Genomic DNA, 20,345 nt, shown 5'->3' with positions numbered 1-20,345 from the left:
ATCCCTTTAAATAGAAACACAAAGCACCTTTAATATCCAGGGAATCCTTAGGCAGACAGAAAAGGTACAAAGTCCGGTGGTGCCAATCTCCTGTATGTGCCGAGTGGGGGCCATGGATTCTAGAGTCTGTAAATACTGAGCATAATTCATAGACACCCTCAGGCTGGGATTACAGAGCGCCCAGGGCTGTGCAGTGATATTCCTACATACAAAGGCCCATTGTCATTCTTAGCTGGACAGTTATTCCTTGTGTAACCCTTTGTGCATAGTGGGATACATCTGGAGAACCTCAATAAGTGCCAGGGGTTCTCCCCCTGCAGTCCCGCCCCGGAGGTTCCCTACACAGAGTGGGTTTTTTGGTGCTTCTGAAGGCTGATCTTCACAGAGAAGCAATCCCCGCACTCTGTACATATGAATGGTTTCTGCCCAGTGTGAATCCTCTGGTGGATCTGAAGGTTGCTCTTCTGAGTGAAGCTCTTGCCGCACTCTCTGCATGGGAAGGGTTTCTCCTTGGTGTGCACCCTAAAGTGAGTGTGGAGCGCACCCTTGTCGGAAAAGCCCTTCCCGCAATGGGAGCAGATGTACGGTTTCTCCCCGGTGTGGATAGCCTCGTGACGGTGCAGATTCTTCTTTTCATAGAAGCTCTTCCCGCACACCTTGCACGAGAAGGGTTTCTCCCCTGTGTGAATTCGCTGGTGACTGCGAAGGTTGCTCTTTTGGGAGAAATTTTTCCCACATTCCGGACAGGTGAATGGTTTCTCCCCCGTGTGCACGTTCTTGTGGATGCTTAGGGTGCTTTTCCGAGAGAACCTTTCCCCGCATTCCGGACACATGAATGGTTTCTCCCCCGTGTGAATGGTCTGGTGGTTATAAAGGTTGCACTTTTCGGAGAAGCCTTTGCCACACACTGGGCATATGAAGGGTTTCTCTCCCGTGTGGATCTTCACGTGACTGTGGAGCTTGCTCTTCTCGGGGAAGCTTTTCCCGCACTCCGTACACACAAAGGGTTTATCGCCTGTGTGGAACCTCACGTGATTATTAAGGCTGTACTTTCTGGAGAAGCCTTTCCCGCATTGTGTACATACAAACGGTTTGGCCCCCCGGTGAATCTTCTGGTGGCTCTGGAGGTTGCTCTTCGTAGAGATCCCTTTGCCGCATTCTGTACATGTGAAAGGCTTCCCGTCACTATGGGCCAGCAGATGCAACTGGCAGCAACTCCTCAGGGGGTTACCAGTATTATCCATATTAGTGTCAGAGACACAGGGGTGGGAGAGAAATTCACTTTGCAGTAAAAAGTATTTCCCGCACTCATTACAGACGAAGCAAGAAGACTCCTGGGTTTCCGAGTCACTCTCACATCTTGCGTTTGCCTTGCCCGTGTCTGGGGGCTGTCTCGACCCTACAAAATCCATGGATTTATCCAGCCCGCCAGAGGAGTCACTAGACCCGGACACAGTGAGGCTATAGTGCCTTGCCCAACTCCTCTTATCATGTAGGCAGCCCTCCGTGTCACTGGCTGCACATTCCTCACTTTCCACTGCACTCGGATCATAGTCTTCCTCCTCTACCTTTATCTGTAATACCTCTGCCTCAGGGTCACCCTCAGCTGTATCTGGATCACACTCAGAGTCCAACTCTACCGTCTCCATTTTCACTTCTCTAGGCAGAGAGTTCAGCCCATCTTCAGAGCCTGAGTCCATTTCCTCTCTCTTTACCTGATTTATGTTGTGTTCAACCTCTGGGGAACTAGGCCCAGATAAAGAACCCATTTTACTCTTTATTGAGCTCAGGTGATATTTGGAGTTCCTTGGTTTATTTCCAATTTTCCCCTTTAACTTCCTTGGCTTTCTCAGCAGCGAGGGTGGTTCCATGGTGATAACAGATTGAGTTCCTCTGTCTATTTTGAGATGGACGGATCCTTGATCCATATTCACCGTGTATGCAGAGAGCTTACGTTCCACTAGTGGAGCAGCCCTGTTGAGAGAGAAATGGGAATTGAAAGTAGATCATCATTACCTGTATGGCAGTTGGCAAAACAGTGATCCCCAACCAGTGACTCAGGGGCAACATGCTGCTCCCCAACCCCTTGGATGTTGCTCTCAGTGCCCCCAAACCAGGGAGTTATTTTTGAATTCCTGACTTGGGGGCAAGTTTTGGTTAAATAAAAACAAAATTTATTACCAAATAAAGCCCCTGTAAGCTGATTGGCTATTAGGCAGCCTCTATATACCCTATCACAGCCATTATTTGGCGCCTCCATGAACTTTTATGGTGCTTGTGTTGCCCCCCAAGTCTTTTTACATTTGACTATGGCTCACAGGTAAGAAAGATTGGGGATCCCTGATGTAAAACAAAATTTATATGAGCTATGATAGGAGATAATGTATAACAGACTCTTCTCATCCTTCCTGCTCCACAGTGATTGGCTTATCGGAGGATCTCTATCTGTTGTTAAAGTATCAGTAACATCAAAAAATGAAAGTGTATAAAAGTAACTAAAATATAATGTGCTGCTGCCCTGCACTGATAAAAGTTGTGTGTTTACTTCAGAAAGTCTACTATAATTTATATAAATAAGCTGCTATGTAGCCATGGGGGCAGCCATTCAAAGGAGAAAAGGCACAGGCACATAGCAGATAACAGATAAAACACTATTGTATTCTACAGAACTTATCTGTTATCTGCTATGTAACCTGTGCCTTTTCTCCTTTTTTCCAGCTTGAATGGCTGCCCCCGGGGCTACACAGCAGCTTATTATATAAATTATAGTAGTGTTACTGTAGCAAACACACCAGTTTTACCAGTGCAGGGCAACAGTGCATTATATTTTTATTACTTTAAAGCTCTTTCATTTTTTGGTGTTACTGTTCCTTTAAACTACACTCTATTCATGGCATTTCTGTGTTTCATGGCAACAGTGTGGGGAGAGGTTGAATAAGGCTAAAAGTAACAGAATTTGAAAATATGTTTAAGTTTCCCAAACTGGTCAACTGGTAGGAGAAATTATTATTTACTGCCTTAGCTCATTCTGGAAGCCCAGCCTTGTGGTAATAAAGTAATATGTTAAATATTACCAGGATAACCAATAAGATGAGAGCCAAAGGGGGCCCTGAACAAGACCTGGCTAATGTATCCAATAAATGAAAACTTCCACAAATGGCAACGTTTCCCAAATAAAAACCATGTGAAGTACTTCAGGAATGGAACTACACAATCATACAGAATGGCCTTTTTGAAAGGCAAGTTTCATGCTAACCCAGTCCCAGTGTGTACCTCGTGACAAATGTTTGCACACTCAATGTATATAAGCTATACACATGGGGTGCCTATAGGGGGCAGGAGGGGGCATAAGGGGAGTCTATGAACAAGGGGTTCAGGGGATCCCACAGATCAGGGAGAGGGAGGAATGGCTGACCCTACAAGGACAAGTCACTCAGTGTATATACAGGCCAGTATATAAGCTATACACATGGGGTGCCTATAGGGGGCAGGAGGGGGCATAAGGGGAGTCTATGAACAAGGGGTTCAGGGGGATCCCACAGATCAGGGAGAGGGAGGAATGGCTGATCCTACAAGGACAAGTCACTCAGTGTATATACAGGCCAGTATATAAGCTATACACATGGGGTGCCTATAGGGGGCAGGAGGGGGCATAAGGGGAGTCTATGAACAAGGGGTTCAGGGGGATCCCACAGATCAGAGAGAGGGAGGAATGGCTGACCCTACAAGGACAAGTAACTCAGTGTATATACAGGCCAGTATATAAGCTATACACATGGGGTGCCTATAGGGGGCAGGAGGGGGCATAAGGGGAGTCTATGAACAAGGGGTTCAGGGGATCCCACAGATCAGGGAGAGGGAGGAATGGCTGACCCTACAAGGACAAGTCACTCAGTGTATATACAGGCCAGTATATAAGCTATACACATGGGGTGCCTATAGGGGGCAGGAGGGGGCATAAGGGGAGTCTATGAACAAGGGGTTCAGGGGATCCCACAGATCAGGGAGAGGGAGGAATGGCTGATCCTACAAGGACAAGTCACTCAGTGTATATACAGGCCAGTATATAAGCTATACACATGGGGTGCCTATAGGGGGCAGGAGGGGCTGAGCGCTATGGGGGTCCCGCAGTTGGTGCTGCTGTTGGTGTCGGGGAGGGCAGGACGGTTCCCCAATGCCCAGCCTACCGCATATCCCTGCAGGGAGTGGCGCCCATACCCCGCATTCCCATAAACACTACCCCAGACAGAGCAATTACCTATAAAGTATGCAAAGGTGCCGCCATATTCCCGGCTTTCCGCAGCAGCACTGACTTCCGCTTCCGGCCTTGGGTACGAGCGCTGCCAGTTAGTAGGCGGGGCCAAGAGGAACAGGCGGAGATTTACAGTCTGAAGGCGGAGTTCGTGTTTAGAACGAACCTTTGTAACCAATGAAAGATCAGTTGAATAATAAAGGGTGTGGCTATACGGCAAAGTAGCCTTCCCACTAAGTTGTTGTTGGGCGGGGACAATGGGTGGAGCTATGTAGTTGCGGAGATTGATGTTGTTCGTTACCGTGGTTACGCCGCTAATGTGGCCGTGTGTCATGTGATCCTTCTGTTGATCGGTGGATGCGTATGGGAACAACCCACATACCCAGCAGGGGGGGGGGGGGCTGATTATTGCCCCTAAAGTGGGGTTTGTAGGCAGTCCTGTAGTGTCACTCTGCCCCTCAGCAGCGATGTGCCCGGCCCGCTGTGCCACCTACATGCCCCCCAACAAGTGCAACACGTGATCCGCCCGTCTCCCCCCCCCATTCCCAGCCACGCCCCTCACCCCTATACGCAATTATACTGTCCCTCTTTTATTCAGCGCCCCCATGTGCGCTATCCCTCAGTCTCCGCTCAGTAACCCATGGCAGCCAATGAGATTTTAGCTTTCATGTGAAGGAGGCAGGACAGTGAGAGCTCCTCCCCCAATATGCCCACACTGAGGTGCAAGTGACAGGATTCCAATGATTGGTTGGGTTGTCAGGCACCAATAAGCCAATGTGGTTCTTGCCCCCATGGGAGTTTCAAACCTGCCCCACTGACAGGAGGCTGATGTTGGGGCAGCTATGGGGTTTGGTGGGCAGGTTGGAGGGCCCCATACATGGGATGATAGGCTAACAAAGCTAAGCTGTAATTGGCTGCTGTGGGTTTGTAAACCCTTGTCTCCTCTCTGCCCGATGCCACTTTGTTTTGCCCCTCGCTGAGTTGGCACAACCTCCCCGTTATTTTCCCCACAATGCCCCTGTGCCAGTCCTCGTCTCCCCTTCCCTTTGGCTGAGAACCCATTGTGTCCTTACTGCCCGACTTTCCCTGTGCCATCTTACTGGTACCTTCCAATCTCTAGTCCAGGGGTCCTCAAACTTTTTATACAGGGGGCCAGTTCACGGCCCCTCAGACTGTTGGGGGGCCGGACCATAGTTAGTCCTCAAACGACACACCCCCCTGTCCTAACTGAACAGGTGGGACGCAGAAACTTGGGGTGCTGGGGCCAAGGACCCCGCTGAGGCAGAAAGGGGTTAGGACACAGCAGGGGCCGCGTAAATGACCTTGGAGGGCCGTATCCGGTCCCTGGGCCGTAGATTGAGGACCACTGCTCTAGTCAAAGCTTATTGCCCTGACTTAGTAAAGCTATTGACTGTCTATGCCCTTTATACAGTGCCCCCCCCCCCCCCACTGTCAGCCTGGACTGTAATGCGCGGTAGTAAGCACCCCAAGAATAGCATTGGCAAAGGGACACAAACTGGCTGCTCGCTTGCCCCCCACTGAAAGAGAAATCTGCCCCTTTATTTCACTCCCTTATGCCTGATTTCACCCACACTCCCTAACTAACAGCCTGATCTATGTGTCACCCTTATGTATGTGCTAGTTACTGATAGTGAATTGGATGTGAACAATAACACTGCTAGACACCCCAATAAACACAAACTAGGACTGCACTGTGTTATTAAAGGGGAAATCACACCTAAAAGGGTCTTTCTTGTTTAACATGGTCTTTATTAAGACATTCCGGGGTACAGAAGACAAAGAGGGGAAGGTTTATGGGTTAGAGTAATAAATACAATATAACATATAAATGTACAACCGCAAACACAGAAGAGCATAAGTCATGCTAAGAATGAAGAGGCCGGTGGGTAACAGATAATCTACATCCAATCACCCCTTTTTGTTGTGGAATTGGAATTATCTGCCTTTCTCATTCCCCTTTGATTCAGTCACTGGCAAGGTTAAGGGGGGGCAGAGTTACAGAGAGTAGATATTAATGCTCTTACATTCCTCTTGCCCCCCTCTCCTATTCAGCCCCCGCCCTTTCATTCAAACCAATGGCAGATAGGTAGGGTTACTTACCCGGGCACCTTGGTAACAGCACAAAAATACCAAACCAGAGGGCGGCACGAGAGAAAGGTACATTCATAAACACACAATAAAATAAATGCTGACTGCGAATGATCTTCAAATACTGAATACAGAAAGTATTTTTCTAGGGCACATTTCCCCTTTAAACTCTCTCAATGGCGCAATAAAATCTCAATAAATACACAAATGTCCTAAAAAACTGCTACACGTTTTAAAATGGGCAAATATCTTTGTCGATCAAAGAGCTAAACGCTAATACATGTCCTATATACTTGTGTATTTAAAGGAAAAACACTATTGGTTATGGCAAACAAAACTACCCGGTAACAGACGATGTCAACACTGATACGACTGTATAAAGGGACGCACGGAATCCTGGGTTTTGCGCATTGTTCTGCAAGATTCAAATTGGGCAAATGAGATTATTTATTTGTCCAAATGTGAAAATTACATACTTGGTGCATCCCTAGTTTTATACGAACACTGGCCTCCAAACTGACAACTAGCCTATAATACCATGGCGGTTAAAGGGGAATTATCACAAAAAGTAACATAATGTAATATAAACCTTATCTCATGGAAATAAGAAACTAAATATCATTTAAAAATCCTGTATCGGATCTAAAAGAATCAAGTTACTCTTCACTCTCCCCTTCTCAGCAGTCTGTCTCTCTACATGCAGCCTTGTGTCAGAGTCAGTTATTATGAAAGACAGTTATTGTAGCTTTGTGTCGGAGTCAGTTGGAGAAGGAGAAGGATCTGGGGGTTTTTGTAGATAACAAGTTGTCTAATTCCAGGCAGTGTCATTCTGTGGCTACTAAAGCAAATAAAGTGCTGTCTTGTATAAAAAGGGCATTGACTCAGGGGATGAGAACATATTTTTGCCCCTTTATAGGCCCCTGGTAAGGCCTCACCTTGAGTATGGGGGTCAGTTTTGGGCTCCAGTCCTTAAGAAGGATATTAATGAGCTGGAGAGAGTGCAGAGACGTGCAACTAAACTGGTAAAGGGGATGGAAGGGTTAAACTATGAGGTTAGACTGTCAGGGTTGGGGTTGTTTTCTCTGGAAAAGAGGCGCTTGCGAGGGGACATGATTACTCTGTACAAGTACATTAGAGGGGATTACAGGCAGATGGGGGGGCTTCTTTTTTCCCATAAAAACAATCAGCGCACCAGAGGCCCCCCCTTTAGATTAGAGGAACAGAGCTTCCATTTGAAGCAGCGTCGGGGGTTCCTCACGGTGAGGGCAGTGAGGGGGTTGGGGAATAGTATTCAAGGCTATTGTGATACTAATATCTACAGTTAGTACTAGTGTTTGTATTTATAGTTTATGTATGTGAGTGTATAGATTGGTAGGTGTGGGGTGTGGGTGCTGGGTTTACTCGGATGGGTTGAACTTGATGGACTCTGGTCTTTTTTCAACCCTATGTAACTATGAGTATGGTATTGTAGCTTTGTGTCAGTCAGTATTTATGAAAGACAGTTATTGTAGATTTGTGTCGGAGTCGGTTATTATCAAAGTGAGTCAGTGCTAACACACTGTAGAGGTAAAGGGAGCACACACCAATGTATTTGATCTAACTGTCAGTTACAATCCTACACTGACTCCTGCATGTAGACAGACAGATTGCTGAGAGGGGGGATATTGATATTATATCAATTATTTCAGAAATGGTGCAAAATTGTTTTCTGCACAGATTTAGAAAGTTCCTTTTTTCCATCAGATGAGGCTCGGTTCCCCTTTAACTGTTTTCAAGTTTCAAATAAACATCCCAATAAATGAAATACACGTTTGATAATAACCCTAGAGAAGGAACGGGAAGAGGCTCCATTTTTTTTCCCTATCTGCTTCCTGTTAAATATTAAGGGAGAAGGTAAGGTATAAGTACAGGGGGATACCAAATGTTATGCACCCCCCCTAGTTCTAATGGCTTGTAATAGAGGCTACCCAATTCCATTCATACCCTAAGAGCCCCCTAACCAATGTCCATTGTCTGGTGAACTCTCATGTGTTTGTGAAGGCTGTTTCGTACGGAGAAGCTTTTGCCACACTCTCTGCAAGTGAATGGTTTCTCCCCTGTATGAAGGATCCAGTGAGTATTAAGGGAGCTCTTTCGAGAGAAGCTTTCCCCACACTGAGGACATGTGAATGGTTTCTCCCCCGTGTGAATTTTCCAGTGCGCTTTGAGAGAGCTGTTTCGAGAGAACCTTTCCCCGCACTGTGAACATGTGAAGGGTTTCTCCCCGGTGTGAGTGTTCCAGTGCGTGTTGAGCGTGCTTTTCCTAGAGAAACTCTCCCCGCACTGTGTACACGTGAACGGCTTTTCCCCTGTGTGAATGATCAGGTGCCTCTGGAAGTCATTCTTTAGGGAGAAGCTTTTGCCACATTCTGAGCACGTAAATGGTTTGGCCCCCGTGTGAACTGCCATGTGGTTGTGAAGGATGCTCCTCTGGGAGAAGCTTTTACCGCACACTGCGCAGATGAATGGTTTTACCCCCAAGTGGATATTCCAGTGAGTGGTGAGGGAACATTTTTTAGAGAATGTTTTGCCGCATTCTGTGCACTTGAACGGTTTCTTCCCTAGATGAATGTTCTGGTGAGCGGTGAGTGTGCACTTCTGGGCAAAGCCTTTCCCGCACTCTGTGCAAGTGTACGGCCTCTCCCCGGTGTGCCCCCTAAGGTGTATGGTGAGTGCAGTCTTTTCAGAGAAGCCTTTGGCACATATGGTACAGGAAAATTGTTTCACCCCCGTGTGAACCTTATGGTGGGAATAGAGGTTGGTCTTTTGCGAGAACTTCCTTCCGCACTCTGAACATGTGAATGGTTTCTCCCCGGTGTGAACTCTAAGGTGATTGTGGAGTGTGGTCTTCTCGGCAAAGGCTTTCCCGCACTCGGTGCATTTGAACGGTTTGTCGCCGGTGTGGATGGTCTGGTGTCGGTGAAGGCTCCTCTTCTCCGAGAAGCTTTTCCCGCACTCCTTACAGGTGAATGGTTTCTCCCCGGTGTGAACTCTCTGGTGACTCTGAAGGATGCTCTTTCGTGAGAACCTCTCCCCACATTCTAAGCATATAAAGGGTTTTTCCTCCGCTTTGCTAGAGCAGCGGCTATGGCACTGGTGCGTGATCAGATCACTACTTGTAGCAAAGCATTTGCTACATTTATGGCAGGAAAACCCTGAATCGGTGGCCGGCTCTAGCCCCCCAAGCCCTGCCGCACTCTGTAATGGTTCCCTGCCTGTATCTAAAGTATCTGGGTAATAACTTGCTTCTGTCAGGGCTGAGTTCTGGCGCTTACGCCAAAGTCTGGAGGTTTCCGAGACCCAGTTCCGTTGCACATTTAAGCGGTTCTCCCCGGCAGTAAGAGATGAACTAATCATGGAGTCCGGATAGGTTATAGACTCTGTTTCTTCTACCTTTACCTGTATTATTTCTGGATCTTCTGTATCAGAAGGAGAACCTATTTCGCTATTTTCTGTGGTTAAATTATTTTTATCCTCCTCTTTCACTTCTAGAGACTCCCCGTCAGTAGGGGAATCAGCGCTGTCCAGTGAGTCTAGATCATCTTCCCAATCTGTATCTTCATGTTTTATCTTTATCTGCAGGATTTCAGTCTCGGGGAGGTCGTCGTCATCAGAAAATGAGTCCCTTTCACTCTTTACTGCGGTCAGATGACCTTTATTCTCTAGATTCTGTGCTAGAGTGCTTGTCCCAACCAGTGGTACGTGCCGATCCATGTTGGTAAAGACCAGGCAGGGGCACCTCTTCAACTGGCATTCACCGTATATCAGAAGGTACTGAAATCCATCAGAATGGCAATCCTGTCAAGGCAGAAACATATTTATGTAGCGCCTAGTGACCCAACCATACATTTATGTAGCCCCCAGTGACCCAACCATACATTTATGTAGCCCCCAGTGACCCAACCATTCATTTATGTAGCCCCCAGTGACCCAACCATACATTTATGTAGCCCCCAGTGACCCAACCATTCATTTATGTAGCCCCCAGTGACCCAACCATACATTTATGTAGCCCCCAGTGACCCAACCATTCATTTATGTAGCCCCCAGTGACCCAACCATACATTTATGTAGCCCCCAGTGACCCAACCATACATTTATGTAGCCCAGTGACCCAACCATACATTTATGTAGCCCCCAGTGACCCAACCATACATTTATGTAGCCCCCAGTGACCCAACCATACATTTATGTAGCCCCCAGTGACCCAACCATACATTTATGTAGCCCCCAGTGACCCAACCATACATTTATGTAGCATCCAGTAACCCAACCATACATTTATGTAGCCCAGTGTCCCAACCATACATTTATGTAGCCCCCAGTGACCCAACCATACATTTATGTAGCCCCCAGTGACCCAACCATACATTTATGTAGCCCAGTGACCCAACCATACATTTATGTAGCCCCCAGTGACCCAACCATACATTTATGTAGCCCCAGTGACCCAACCATACATTTATGTAGCGCCAGCCCCAGTGACCCAACCATACATTTATGTAGCCCCAGTGACCCAACCATACATTTATGTAGCCCCAGTGACCCAACCATACATTTATGTAGCCCCCAGTGACCCAACCATACATTTATGAGCCCCCAGTGACCCAACCATACATTTATGTAGCCCCCAGTGACCCAACCATACATTTATGTAGCCCCAGTGACCCAACCATACATTTATGTAGCCCCCAGTGACCCAACCATACATTTATGTAGCCCCCAGTGACCCAACCATACATTTATGTAGCCCCTGCCCATTGACCCCAGTGACCCAACCATACATTTATGTAGCCCCCAGTGACCCAACCATACATTTATGTAGCCCAGTGACCCAACCATACATTTATGTAGCCCCCAGTGACCCAACCATACATTTATGTAGCCCCCAGTGACCCAACCATACATTTATGTAGCCCCCAGTGACCCAACCATACATTTATGTAGCCCCCAGTGACCCAACCATACATTTATGTAGCCCCCAGTGACCCAACCATACATTTATGTAGCCCATTTGCCAAGAGATAAAGTACATTTTATTCATGCAGAATTGTCTAATAACACAAGGTGGCATTTAGTGGCCCCACAGAGAGAAGATTTAGCCAATTACTTACCTACACACATGGGAATGGAACACTACCATGTTCATTATGTATCGTGGGCTGAAGGCTGCGGCACACAACACTGACAGGCTTATGGCACACAAGTCCTTATCTCTGCTCGGGCTGATTTGCTCATCCTGCCGTTGCTGCCTGGCACTGACCTGAAATTAACCACAGATTTGTGAATTAGAAGCCGTTTGTGGGATATCCCAGCGGCACTCATTTCTAATAGGAATATCTAAAACCCATTATATTGAAGAAAATACATTTGTATTTAATAAGAACAATGTACAATAACAGGTTACTGGTTCTGAAGTTATCAGAGTGCCGACTTTAGGGCTGGGGTATTTGGTGCATATAATACATACTAGCCATGCTGGGCTGAAGTATAGGTTACACATTACAAGCTTAGTTACATAAGTAGTTTGGAGGCATTCCCATTTATGCTACAACAGCAGAATTTGTTCAAAAAGTAGGAATAAATACTATGTTTATATGCTGAAATCCAGCTGCAAAACAGTTCTTCCCTTTCTGCATCATTTAAAAGGCAGGGGAGGAGGGACTAAAACACTGATGTTACAGATTGTAACAACTTCTCCACAGCTTACAGACAGCCTGCAGGAACTACTAACCCACAATGCACTGTGCTGTGAGGTTCCTTTCCTTACTGATATCACGTGTGCAGCAGGGGATTGTGGGATTGGGAGGAGGCAGGCTGAGGGGAGGCGACTACTGTTACATTTTATTTGAGTCACAAAGTAGTCAGTCAGATCAGCAGGGGAACAGGGGGCAGGGCTTAGGGAACTGTTCAAAACCAGATTATTACATTAAAAAATAATAAAAAGGCTGTTTATTTGTTTAACTTTTGTATAGTGCAACTTTGCTTGAAATTGTGTTTACTTTTCAAAAAGCTGTGTTTGGGTGGGTGGGAAAGAAAACACTGTAAGGTCATGGGCTGGGTGGACGGAAGAAAAAGTTGGGCCAACCCCACCAGCAACCCTAGGGCATGTGTGGATATCGGCCAGAACCCACCCGCCCCATGGTTCCCGGCCTTATGTGCACATCTCTGCCCAAAAAGCCCCACAGTTTGGGAACCTCTAGTTTAGCTCCTCAGGCACATAAAGCCATAAATATCCACATTATTTACTAAAGGAAGTCTAAGCTTAGCTCAGTCAGAAGGTTGGATAAGCTGAACTAATAGCATAAACTGGCAGGGAATTTATCCTCAGGAGTTTTATGTTCTGGTAGGGACAGATGGGAATGGGATAGGGACCTTAGATTGTAAGCTCACTGGGGCAGGGACTGATGGGAATGGGATAGGGACCTTAGATTGTAAGCTCACTGGGGCAGGGACTGATGGGAATGTGATAGGGACCTTAGATTGTAAGCTCACTGGGGCAGGGACTGATGGGAATGGGATAGCGACCTTAGATTGTAAGCTCACTGGGGCAGGGACTGATGGGAATAGGATAGGGACCTTAGATTGTAAGCTCACTGGGGCAGGGACTGATGGGAATGGGATAGGGACCTTAGATTGTAAGCTCACTGGGGCAGGGACTGATGGGAATGGGATAGGGACCTTAGATTGTAAGCTCACTGGGGCAGGGGCTGATGGGAATGGGATAGGGACTTTAGATTGTAAGCTCACTGGGGCAGGGGCTGATGGGAATGTGATAGGGACCTTAGATTGTAAGCTCACTGGGGCAGGGACTGATGGGAATGTGATAGGGACCTTAGATTGTAAGCTCACTGGGGCAGGGACTGATGGGAATGGGATAGGGACCTTAGATTGTAAGCTCACTGGGGCAGGGACTGATGGGAATGGGATAGGGGCCTTAGATTGTAAGTTCACTGGGGCAGGGACTGATGGGAATGGGATAGGGACCTTAGATTGTAAGCTCACTGGGGCAGGGACTGATGGGAATGGGATAGGACCTTAGATTGTAAGCTCACTGGGGCAGGGGCTGATGGGAATGGGATAGGGACCTTAGATTGTAAGCTCACTGGGGCAGGGACTGATGGGAATGGGATAGGGACCTTAGATTGTAAGCTCACTGGGGCAGGGGCTGATGGGAATGGGATAGGGGCCTTAGATTGTAAGCTCACTGGGGCAGGGATTGATGGGAATGTGATAGGGACCTTAGATTGTAAGCTCACTGGGGCAGGGGCTGATGGGAATGGGATAGGGGCCTTAGATTGTAAGCTCACTGGGGCAGGGACTGATGGGAATGGGATAGGGGCCTTAGATTGTAAGCTCACTGGGGCAGGGGCTGATGGGAATGGGATAGAGACCTTAGTGTATAAGTGCCACTATGGCAGCAACTTGACGGCGCTATTTAATAATAGCAAATAATTAATACACAGCAGCTCTATGCTCCCCTCCACAGGCTCCAACAGAGCCAAATAGGAGCAACAGTCCAGGGTAGGGTAAAGCTGGCCACACACACGTGGCGATTGTCGATCTTTCATGTAACCATCGATTGCACAAAAGATTGTTCCAACTCTCCACTGATGTTCTGGGCTGAATCTTCAGATATGGGGGTAGAAGCAATAGGATTTCTACCTCCTTCTGCCGACTCAGCCCTGAACGTAGATTTTGCTCAGACGCCTTCTATGGCGCCAACTGATCAGCAAGTCGACCGATATTAGCAGCCTCCTGCGATATCGGTCGCCTCGCTGGACTGGGGGAGAGTGGGTTAGGGTCGGGTGCAGGTTGACTTGAACGTGATGGACGTATGTCTTTTTTCAACCCAACTTACTATGTTACTATGACTTTTAGTAGCCCCTCATCCCTAACCGGCAGCCCTTTAGCTGTAACTGAAGCACCTACGTAAGGCTGCAGGGGGGCATGGAGAACTAGCTCCAGCTGAACTGATGCAGGTTGGTAGGTTGGCAGGTTGGCCCTAGCTACTCATGGCCCCGGCCCCCCGCTACTCGTGGCCCTGACTAATCTGCACTCTAGCCAACTCCTCAGGTAGAGGCATGTGTGTGCAGGCAGGGCTACCATAGAATGACTAGACAGACCCAGCCCGAGGTATTGAACACAAGCTTTATTGCTTTAGCTGGTTGGTAGGCTGCAGAACAAGTGGGGGCTACCATACAGCTATATTTGGTGAGGTTGAAATGAAACTTCTTCCACAGATTCCTCTCCAACTCTGCTCACAGGGGGCCAAATCATCCCGTAGTACCTTTAGGTGCTTGGGTTTAGCAGAGAAGTAATGACAAACACAGGCACATGTTTATTAGAGACAGATGCACAAATAGAGATAACACAGGGGAACAGCAGTATATTCAGTAGCCAGAATAAGGCACAGGCAGGTAATGAAAGGGCAATAAACCCCCGGCCCATAGGGACCCAAACCCTCCCCCTGCTGGGGCAATGGAATAGGAAGAACATTTTCTTAGGGTCTTGTAGCCCAAAGCAACTGGAAGACCAGTACATGCTATCTGCTGATTGGTTGCTATGGGAGCACACAGCACCAATTACCCCTGTATGTGTAGAGTTAGACATACAGGTATATTTCAATGGAAAGTTCCCCCTACCTGAAGTATCCCCATACAGAATGGGCAAGCTCTCCGGCTGATAGAGCGGTGAGGGGGTGTACAAGTTTTAAAGGAGACATACAGCATAAGTGAACCCCCCTAATAAATAATATACGGTGCTGGTTTCCCTTTGGGCTAAACATTAACCCTATCTGTAACAATGGCCCCTTTATTGGAGCTCCCTATAGATCCTCTCAGGTCCCTGTCTGGGTTTCAAATGAGGGGTGGGCGTGTCCTAACGGTCCCTGCCAGAAGCACAGTAGTAGGGGGAGAGCCAATCACAGCCCTGCACTCACACAAGCACAGACAGGCTTCAGTTCCCTATCAGCTACTGATTGGTTCCTATCCTACAGTGCCACTGGCCCCCCTGCACAGCCTGGGAAAGGAAGCAGCAGGAAGTGGAACAGATGGGCGGGCTAGTGGGGTATTCAGAGAAATTTCCAATAAATCAGCCCAAAGCACTACTTTTTAAAGCCCATTCCTTCTATATTTAGATGGGTACAATTCACTGACACATTCTTGTTTTTTTTTTTTTTTTTATACAATGTCGCCATTATGTCGTCATTATTAATATTGGCCAGTAACCCCATTTACTTATATACTCCATACATATACATGATATACATATCATTCGCATTCAAGGTATCACTAGCAGCAACAACGCTATTAAGTACATAGTAGGGTGTTGGGATCAAGATATAAATATGATTATCGAATCATTGAAGGTTTCTCTTCCCTTTGTGTATTTTCTACTCTGACCAAGTTTAAAGGCCAAGTTATTCAACATGATGGATATATGGATGCTCTCTAACCTGTGTGAACAATGTTCTATGAAGATGACTCTTCTCCATGTTCTGGAATTGATAACGCCTTTGCCCCTAAGTGAGTGTTGCGGTGAGTGTTGAGGGAACCCCTTTGAGAGAAGCTCCTCCCACAGTCTGTACAGGTGAATGGTTTCTCCCCCGTGTGTACCCTAAGGTGGGTGTTTAGCGTGGTCTTTTCGGCAAAGCTTTTCCCACATGTGGTACACGAGTACTGTTTCACCCCCGTGTGCACTTTATAGTGGGTGTAAAGGTTGGACTTTTGGGAGAAGGTTTTGCCGCAGTCGGAACACGTGAATGGTTTCTCCCCTGTGTGCACCCTGAGGTGTATGTGGAGTGTGGTCTTTTCAGAGAAGTCTTTCCCACATTCGGTACATGTGAAGCGCTTCTCCCCGGTGTGTACGATCTGGTGTCTCTGAAGACTCCCTTTTCTGGAGAAGTTCTTCCCACATTCCGTGCAGTTGAATGGTTTCTCCCCGGTGTGGGCTCTCTGGTGGTTATGGAGATAGCTTTTCCGGGAAAACCGTTCCCCGCATTTCACGCAAGCAAAAGGCTTCTCCCCTGTGTGAACCGTCTTGTGCCTGTGCAGACTGCCCTTGGTGGAGAAGCTTTTGCCACATTCGGCACAAGAGAACAGTCTCTCCCCTGTTGGCGCACAGATGTGGGTGTGATCGCTACTCGGGGCAAAGCTTTCCCCACATTTACAACAGATAAAGTGTGATGATTTAGCGCCCCCCTCGGCTCTTGTGCGTGACTCACACTTGGAGTCAGCCTCCCCGTCGGGGTGCATATGGGCCGCACTGCCCTCTGTACTCACATTATCTTCACAGTCCGACTCATCTTTCTCAATTTTTATGTTTATTATCTCTGGTGCACAATCAGAAAGTGAGGAAGAATGCATTTCAGTCTTTATTCTGATCAGAGGAGCAGAGTCCAACTTGTCATTCCCTTGTTTCCGCTCTTTCAGGGACTCCCCATCATCCCCTTCATCTTCAGAATCAGACTTCTCTATCTTTACTTGTAATATTTCTGGTTCGGCGCCATTTTCCGTCTTTATTGCAGTCCCATGACGTCTACAGTCTAATGGGTTCTCTCTGAATTGTCTTAATGGAGAGTGTGGGTCCATGTTGGTAATGGGCAGCTGTCACTCCTCGGTCTGTAGGGATAGGAGGCCCCTTCATTCAGATTCTCTGTGGATCCATTAGAGTGCAGGCCTGTCAAGGTAGAAAGTATAATACCTGGTAACTTGTAACAGCAGGTCACGCCGGCTGACAAGGAATTTGTCAGCACAGCAATAAATATATTTTTTCCCACCTATTAACTAATTATACTAAAGCTTGTGTTATCTAGATTCTCAGCCATAAAGCAAGGCAGGACTGCTGCTTACAATGGGGGGATCAGATAGGATCTGTGCCACTATGACAGAATGCTCTGTTATACAGATAGCTAGAATCTCCGCCATAAAGCAGGGCAGGACTGCTGCTTACAATGGGGGGATCAGAAAGGATCTGTGCCACTGTGACAGAATGCTCTGTTATACAGATAGCTAGAATCTCAGCCATAAAGCAGGGCAGGACTGCTGCTTACAATGGGGGGATCAGAAAGGATCTGTGACACTGTGACAGAATGCTCTGTTATACAGATAGCTAGAATCTCAGCCATAAAGCAAGGCAGGACTGCTGCTTACAATGGGGGGATCAGATAGGATCTGTGCCACTGTGACAGAATGCTCTGTTATACAGATAGCTAGAATCTCCGCCATAAAGCAGGGCAGGACTGCTGCTTACAATGGGGGGATCAGATAGGATCTGTGCCACTGTGACAGAATGCTCTGTTATACAGATAGCTAGAATCTCAGCCATAAAGCAGGGCAGGACTGCTGCTTACAATGGGGGGGGGGGGGGATAGGATCTGTGCCACTGTGACAGAATGCTCTGTTATACAGATAGCTAGAATCTCAGCCATAAAGCAGGGCAGGACTGCTGCTTACAATGGGGGGATCAGAAAGGATCTGTGCCACTGTGACAGAATGCTCTGTTATACAGATAGCTAGAATCTCAGCCATAAAGCAGGGCAGGACTGCTGCTTACAATGGGGGGATCAGATAGGATCTGTGCCACTGTGACAGAATGCTCTGTTATACAGATAGCTAGAATCTCAGCCATAAAGCAGGGCAGGACTGCTGCTTACAATGGGGGGATCAGAAAGGATCTGTGACACTGTGACAGAATGCTCTGTTATACAGATAGCTAGAATCTCAGCCATAAAGCAGGGCAGGACTGCTGCTTACAATGGGGGGGGGGGGGGGGGGGATCAGATAGGATCTGTGCCACTGTGACAGAATGCTCTGTTATACAGATAGCTAGAATCTCAGCCATAAAGCAGGGCAGGACTGCTGCTTACAATGGGGGGATCAGATAGGATCTGTGCCACTGTGACAGAATGCTCTGTTATACAGATAGCTAGAATCTCAGCCATAAAGCAGGGCAGGACTGCTGCTTACAATGGGGGGGATCAGATAGGATCTGTGCCACTGTGACAGAATGCTCTGTTATACAGATAGCTAGAATCTCAGCCATAAAGCAGGGCAGGACTGCTGCTTACAATGGGGGGATCAGATAGGATCTGTGCCACTGTGACAGAATGCTCTGTTATACAGATAGCTAGAATCTCAGCCATAAAGCAGGGCAGGACTGCTGCTTACAATGGGGGGGATCAGATAGGATCTGTGCCACTGTGACAGAATGCTCTGTTATACAGATAGCTAGAATCTCAGCCATAAAGCAGGGCAGGACTGCTGCTTACAATGGGGGGGATCAGATAGGATCTGTGCCACTGTGACAGAATGCTCTGTATTTATTTATTTCCATATTGTTGTTATGTATACCCCTATCTGTGCAGTGGCATGCAGTGCAGCTTCAGCAACAACAAATATATTTTAAATAAAGTTTTTCATTTTGTTATTCTGTAGGGAGCCATAACCCCCATTTGGACCTCATTTCCCTGAGTCAGAACTAAGCCCATTGTATCCTGCACAGCTTATCAGTTATCTGCTATGTAACCATGGCTTATGTATAGAGACTATATTCAAGCTTTTGAAGCAAACACACAGTTTGGGTTAGTGATGTGAAAAAATACATTATATTTAAATAGATAAAAAACTCTTCTATATTTAGTTTTACTGGTCCTTTAACCCTTTGAGTACTAGTAACACAGACTCCAGGGAGAAGGCAAGCAGGTATTTGAGAGGAGACAAGGGCTATTTGTAACATAGTAAGTTAGGTTGAACGAAAAGACGTACGTCCATCACGTTCAACCCTAATGCCTATATATAACCTGCCTAACTGCTAGTTGATCCAGAGGAAGGCAAAAAAAAACCCAACTGAAGCCTCTAATTTGCCTCTGAGGGTAAACTGAATGGCAAAGAAATGGAACCCAAGACAAATAACTTGCAAAGAGAGTTTTTAGCTTAAATAGAGAATATAATGAAGTGCGTGTCGTTTGATGCAGGATCCTATAGGTGGGAAATCACATTACTCCAGTCCTACAACATCTGCTTAGGGTATCTGGAATCATTACCCCTGAGTAAGCGCTTAGGTGTCATGATCCAATGTACAACATTATCCGGCCAATAGCGGCCACTCACAGCAGATGGATGTGAGGGTGATGTCCCCACACTTTGTGGTCTGTAAATTTAGAGACTCGGGAGTCCATACACATAACACTGCCCCTATTGTAGCAACGCCACATACAAATTCAAAGGCCTAGTACTCTAACTGCATTACACAACGTTGTTGCTGCCCAAACCAACACTGGCTTCCCACCCCTAAGCTAAAGGCATGAATGAGCAGAGACAAGAAATGCACTGGAGGAAATATAAATGTATATTGTTTTAGTGGTTTATTGAACTTCGCCAAAGCCAAATGAAGAACATTTGTAGGCTAAAGACTTTTTATGGATCTTGCAACTGATCCCAACCAACAGAAAACAATTCCCACCATGAATGGACTCTTACTTTAAATTCCAGGTGCTTTTGATGGTCCCTCTTCTAACCGAGCGTTACAGGGGGCTTCTCTATCGATATTTGGAAAGAACCATCTTTACATCCTAGGGCTGAACCTTCTGCTGAGTGATGAGTGTGGCTTTTTGAGAGCCCTTTCCCACAGTAACCCCAAGGTTCAATACTTCTCCATGGTTTCTCCATGCTTTCTGAAACGCCTGCAAGGTTTCTCCCCTGTGTGAAGTTTCTGGTGACCCGTAAGGGTAAGTTTCTAAGAACTTTTTCTCAGATTCCAGGCCAAGTACCACTGGGCCAATATTGTAGGACTGTAGTAATGTTTTTCCCCTGGTGTAAAATATGCGGTGGTTGTGTAGATATCCCTTTCCATTAAACCTTCTCCCACTTTCCCTACATTGGAAAAGTTTCTTTTTTGTGTCTGAAACGTGACCTCTTCCAAGAGAAATGGCTCACTCAAAGAG

General features: G+C 46.9%; 2 protein-coding genes across 2 annotated transcripts in view; both read right to left on the bottom strand.

The window, feature by feature from the left end:
* Position 1: 1 nt before the first annotated feature.
* Positions 2 to 20,345, bottom strand: part of xlcgf26.1l (XlCGF26.1-like) — a 23,736-nt gene continuing 3,392 nt past the window's right edge. The window contains exons 2-5 of the mRNA XM_031893346.1: positions 11,515 to 11,663; positions 8,362 to 10,198; positions 4,259 to 4,349; positions 2 to 1,974 (exon numbers count right to left, since the gene is read on the bottom strand). Of these exons, the coding sequence (XP_031749206.1) occupies positions 339 to 1,974; positions 4,259 to 4,349; positions 8,362 to 10,114 (3,480 nt within the window). The 5' untranslated portion in view covers positions 10,115 to 10,198; positions 11,515 to 11,663 and the 3' untranslated portion in view covers positions 2 to 338. The remainder of the gene's footprint in view (positions 1,975 to 4,258; positions 4,350 to 8,361; positions 10,199 to 11,514; positions 11,664 to 20,345) is intronic.
* Positions 15,391 to 20,345, bottom strand: part of LOC101732639 (zinc finger protein 420) — an 18,827-nt gene continuing 13,872 nt past the window's right edge. The window contains exon 5 of the mRNA XM_031893345.1: positions 15,391 to 17,012. Within this exon, the coding sequence (XP_031749205.1) occupies positions 15,874 to 17,012 (1,139 nt within the window). The 3' untranslated portion in view covers positions 15,391 to 15,873. The remainder of the gene's footprint in view (positions 17,013 to 20,345) is intronic.

This window comes from Xenopus tropicalis, chromosome 9 (genome assembly GCF_000004195.4).
Source record: "Xenopus tropicalis strain Nigerian chromosome 9, UCB_Xtro_10.0, whole genome shotgun sequence".
NCBI classification, from domain to species: Eukaryota; Metazoa; Chordata; class Amphibia; order Anura; family Pipidae; genus Xenopus; species Xenopus tropicalis.
The sequence above is the reverse complement of the archived record's forward strand: the minus strand, read 5'-3'. Positions and strand labels throughout refer to the sequence as shown.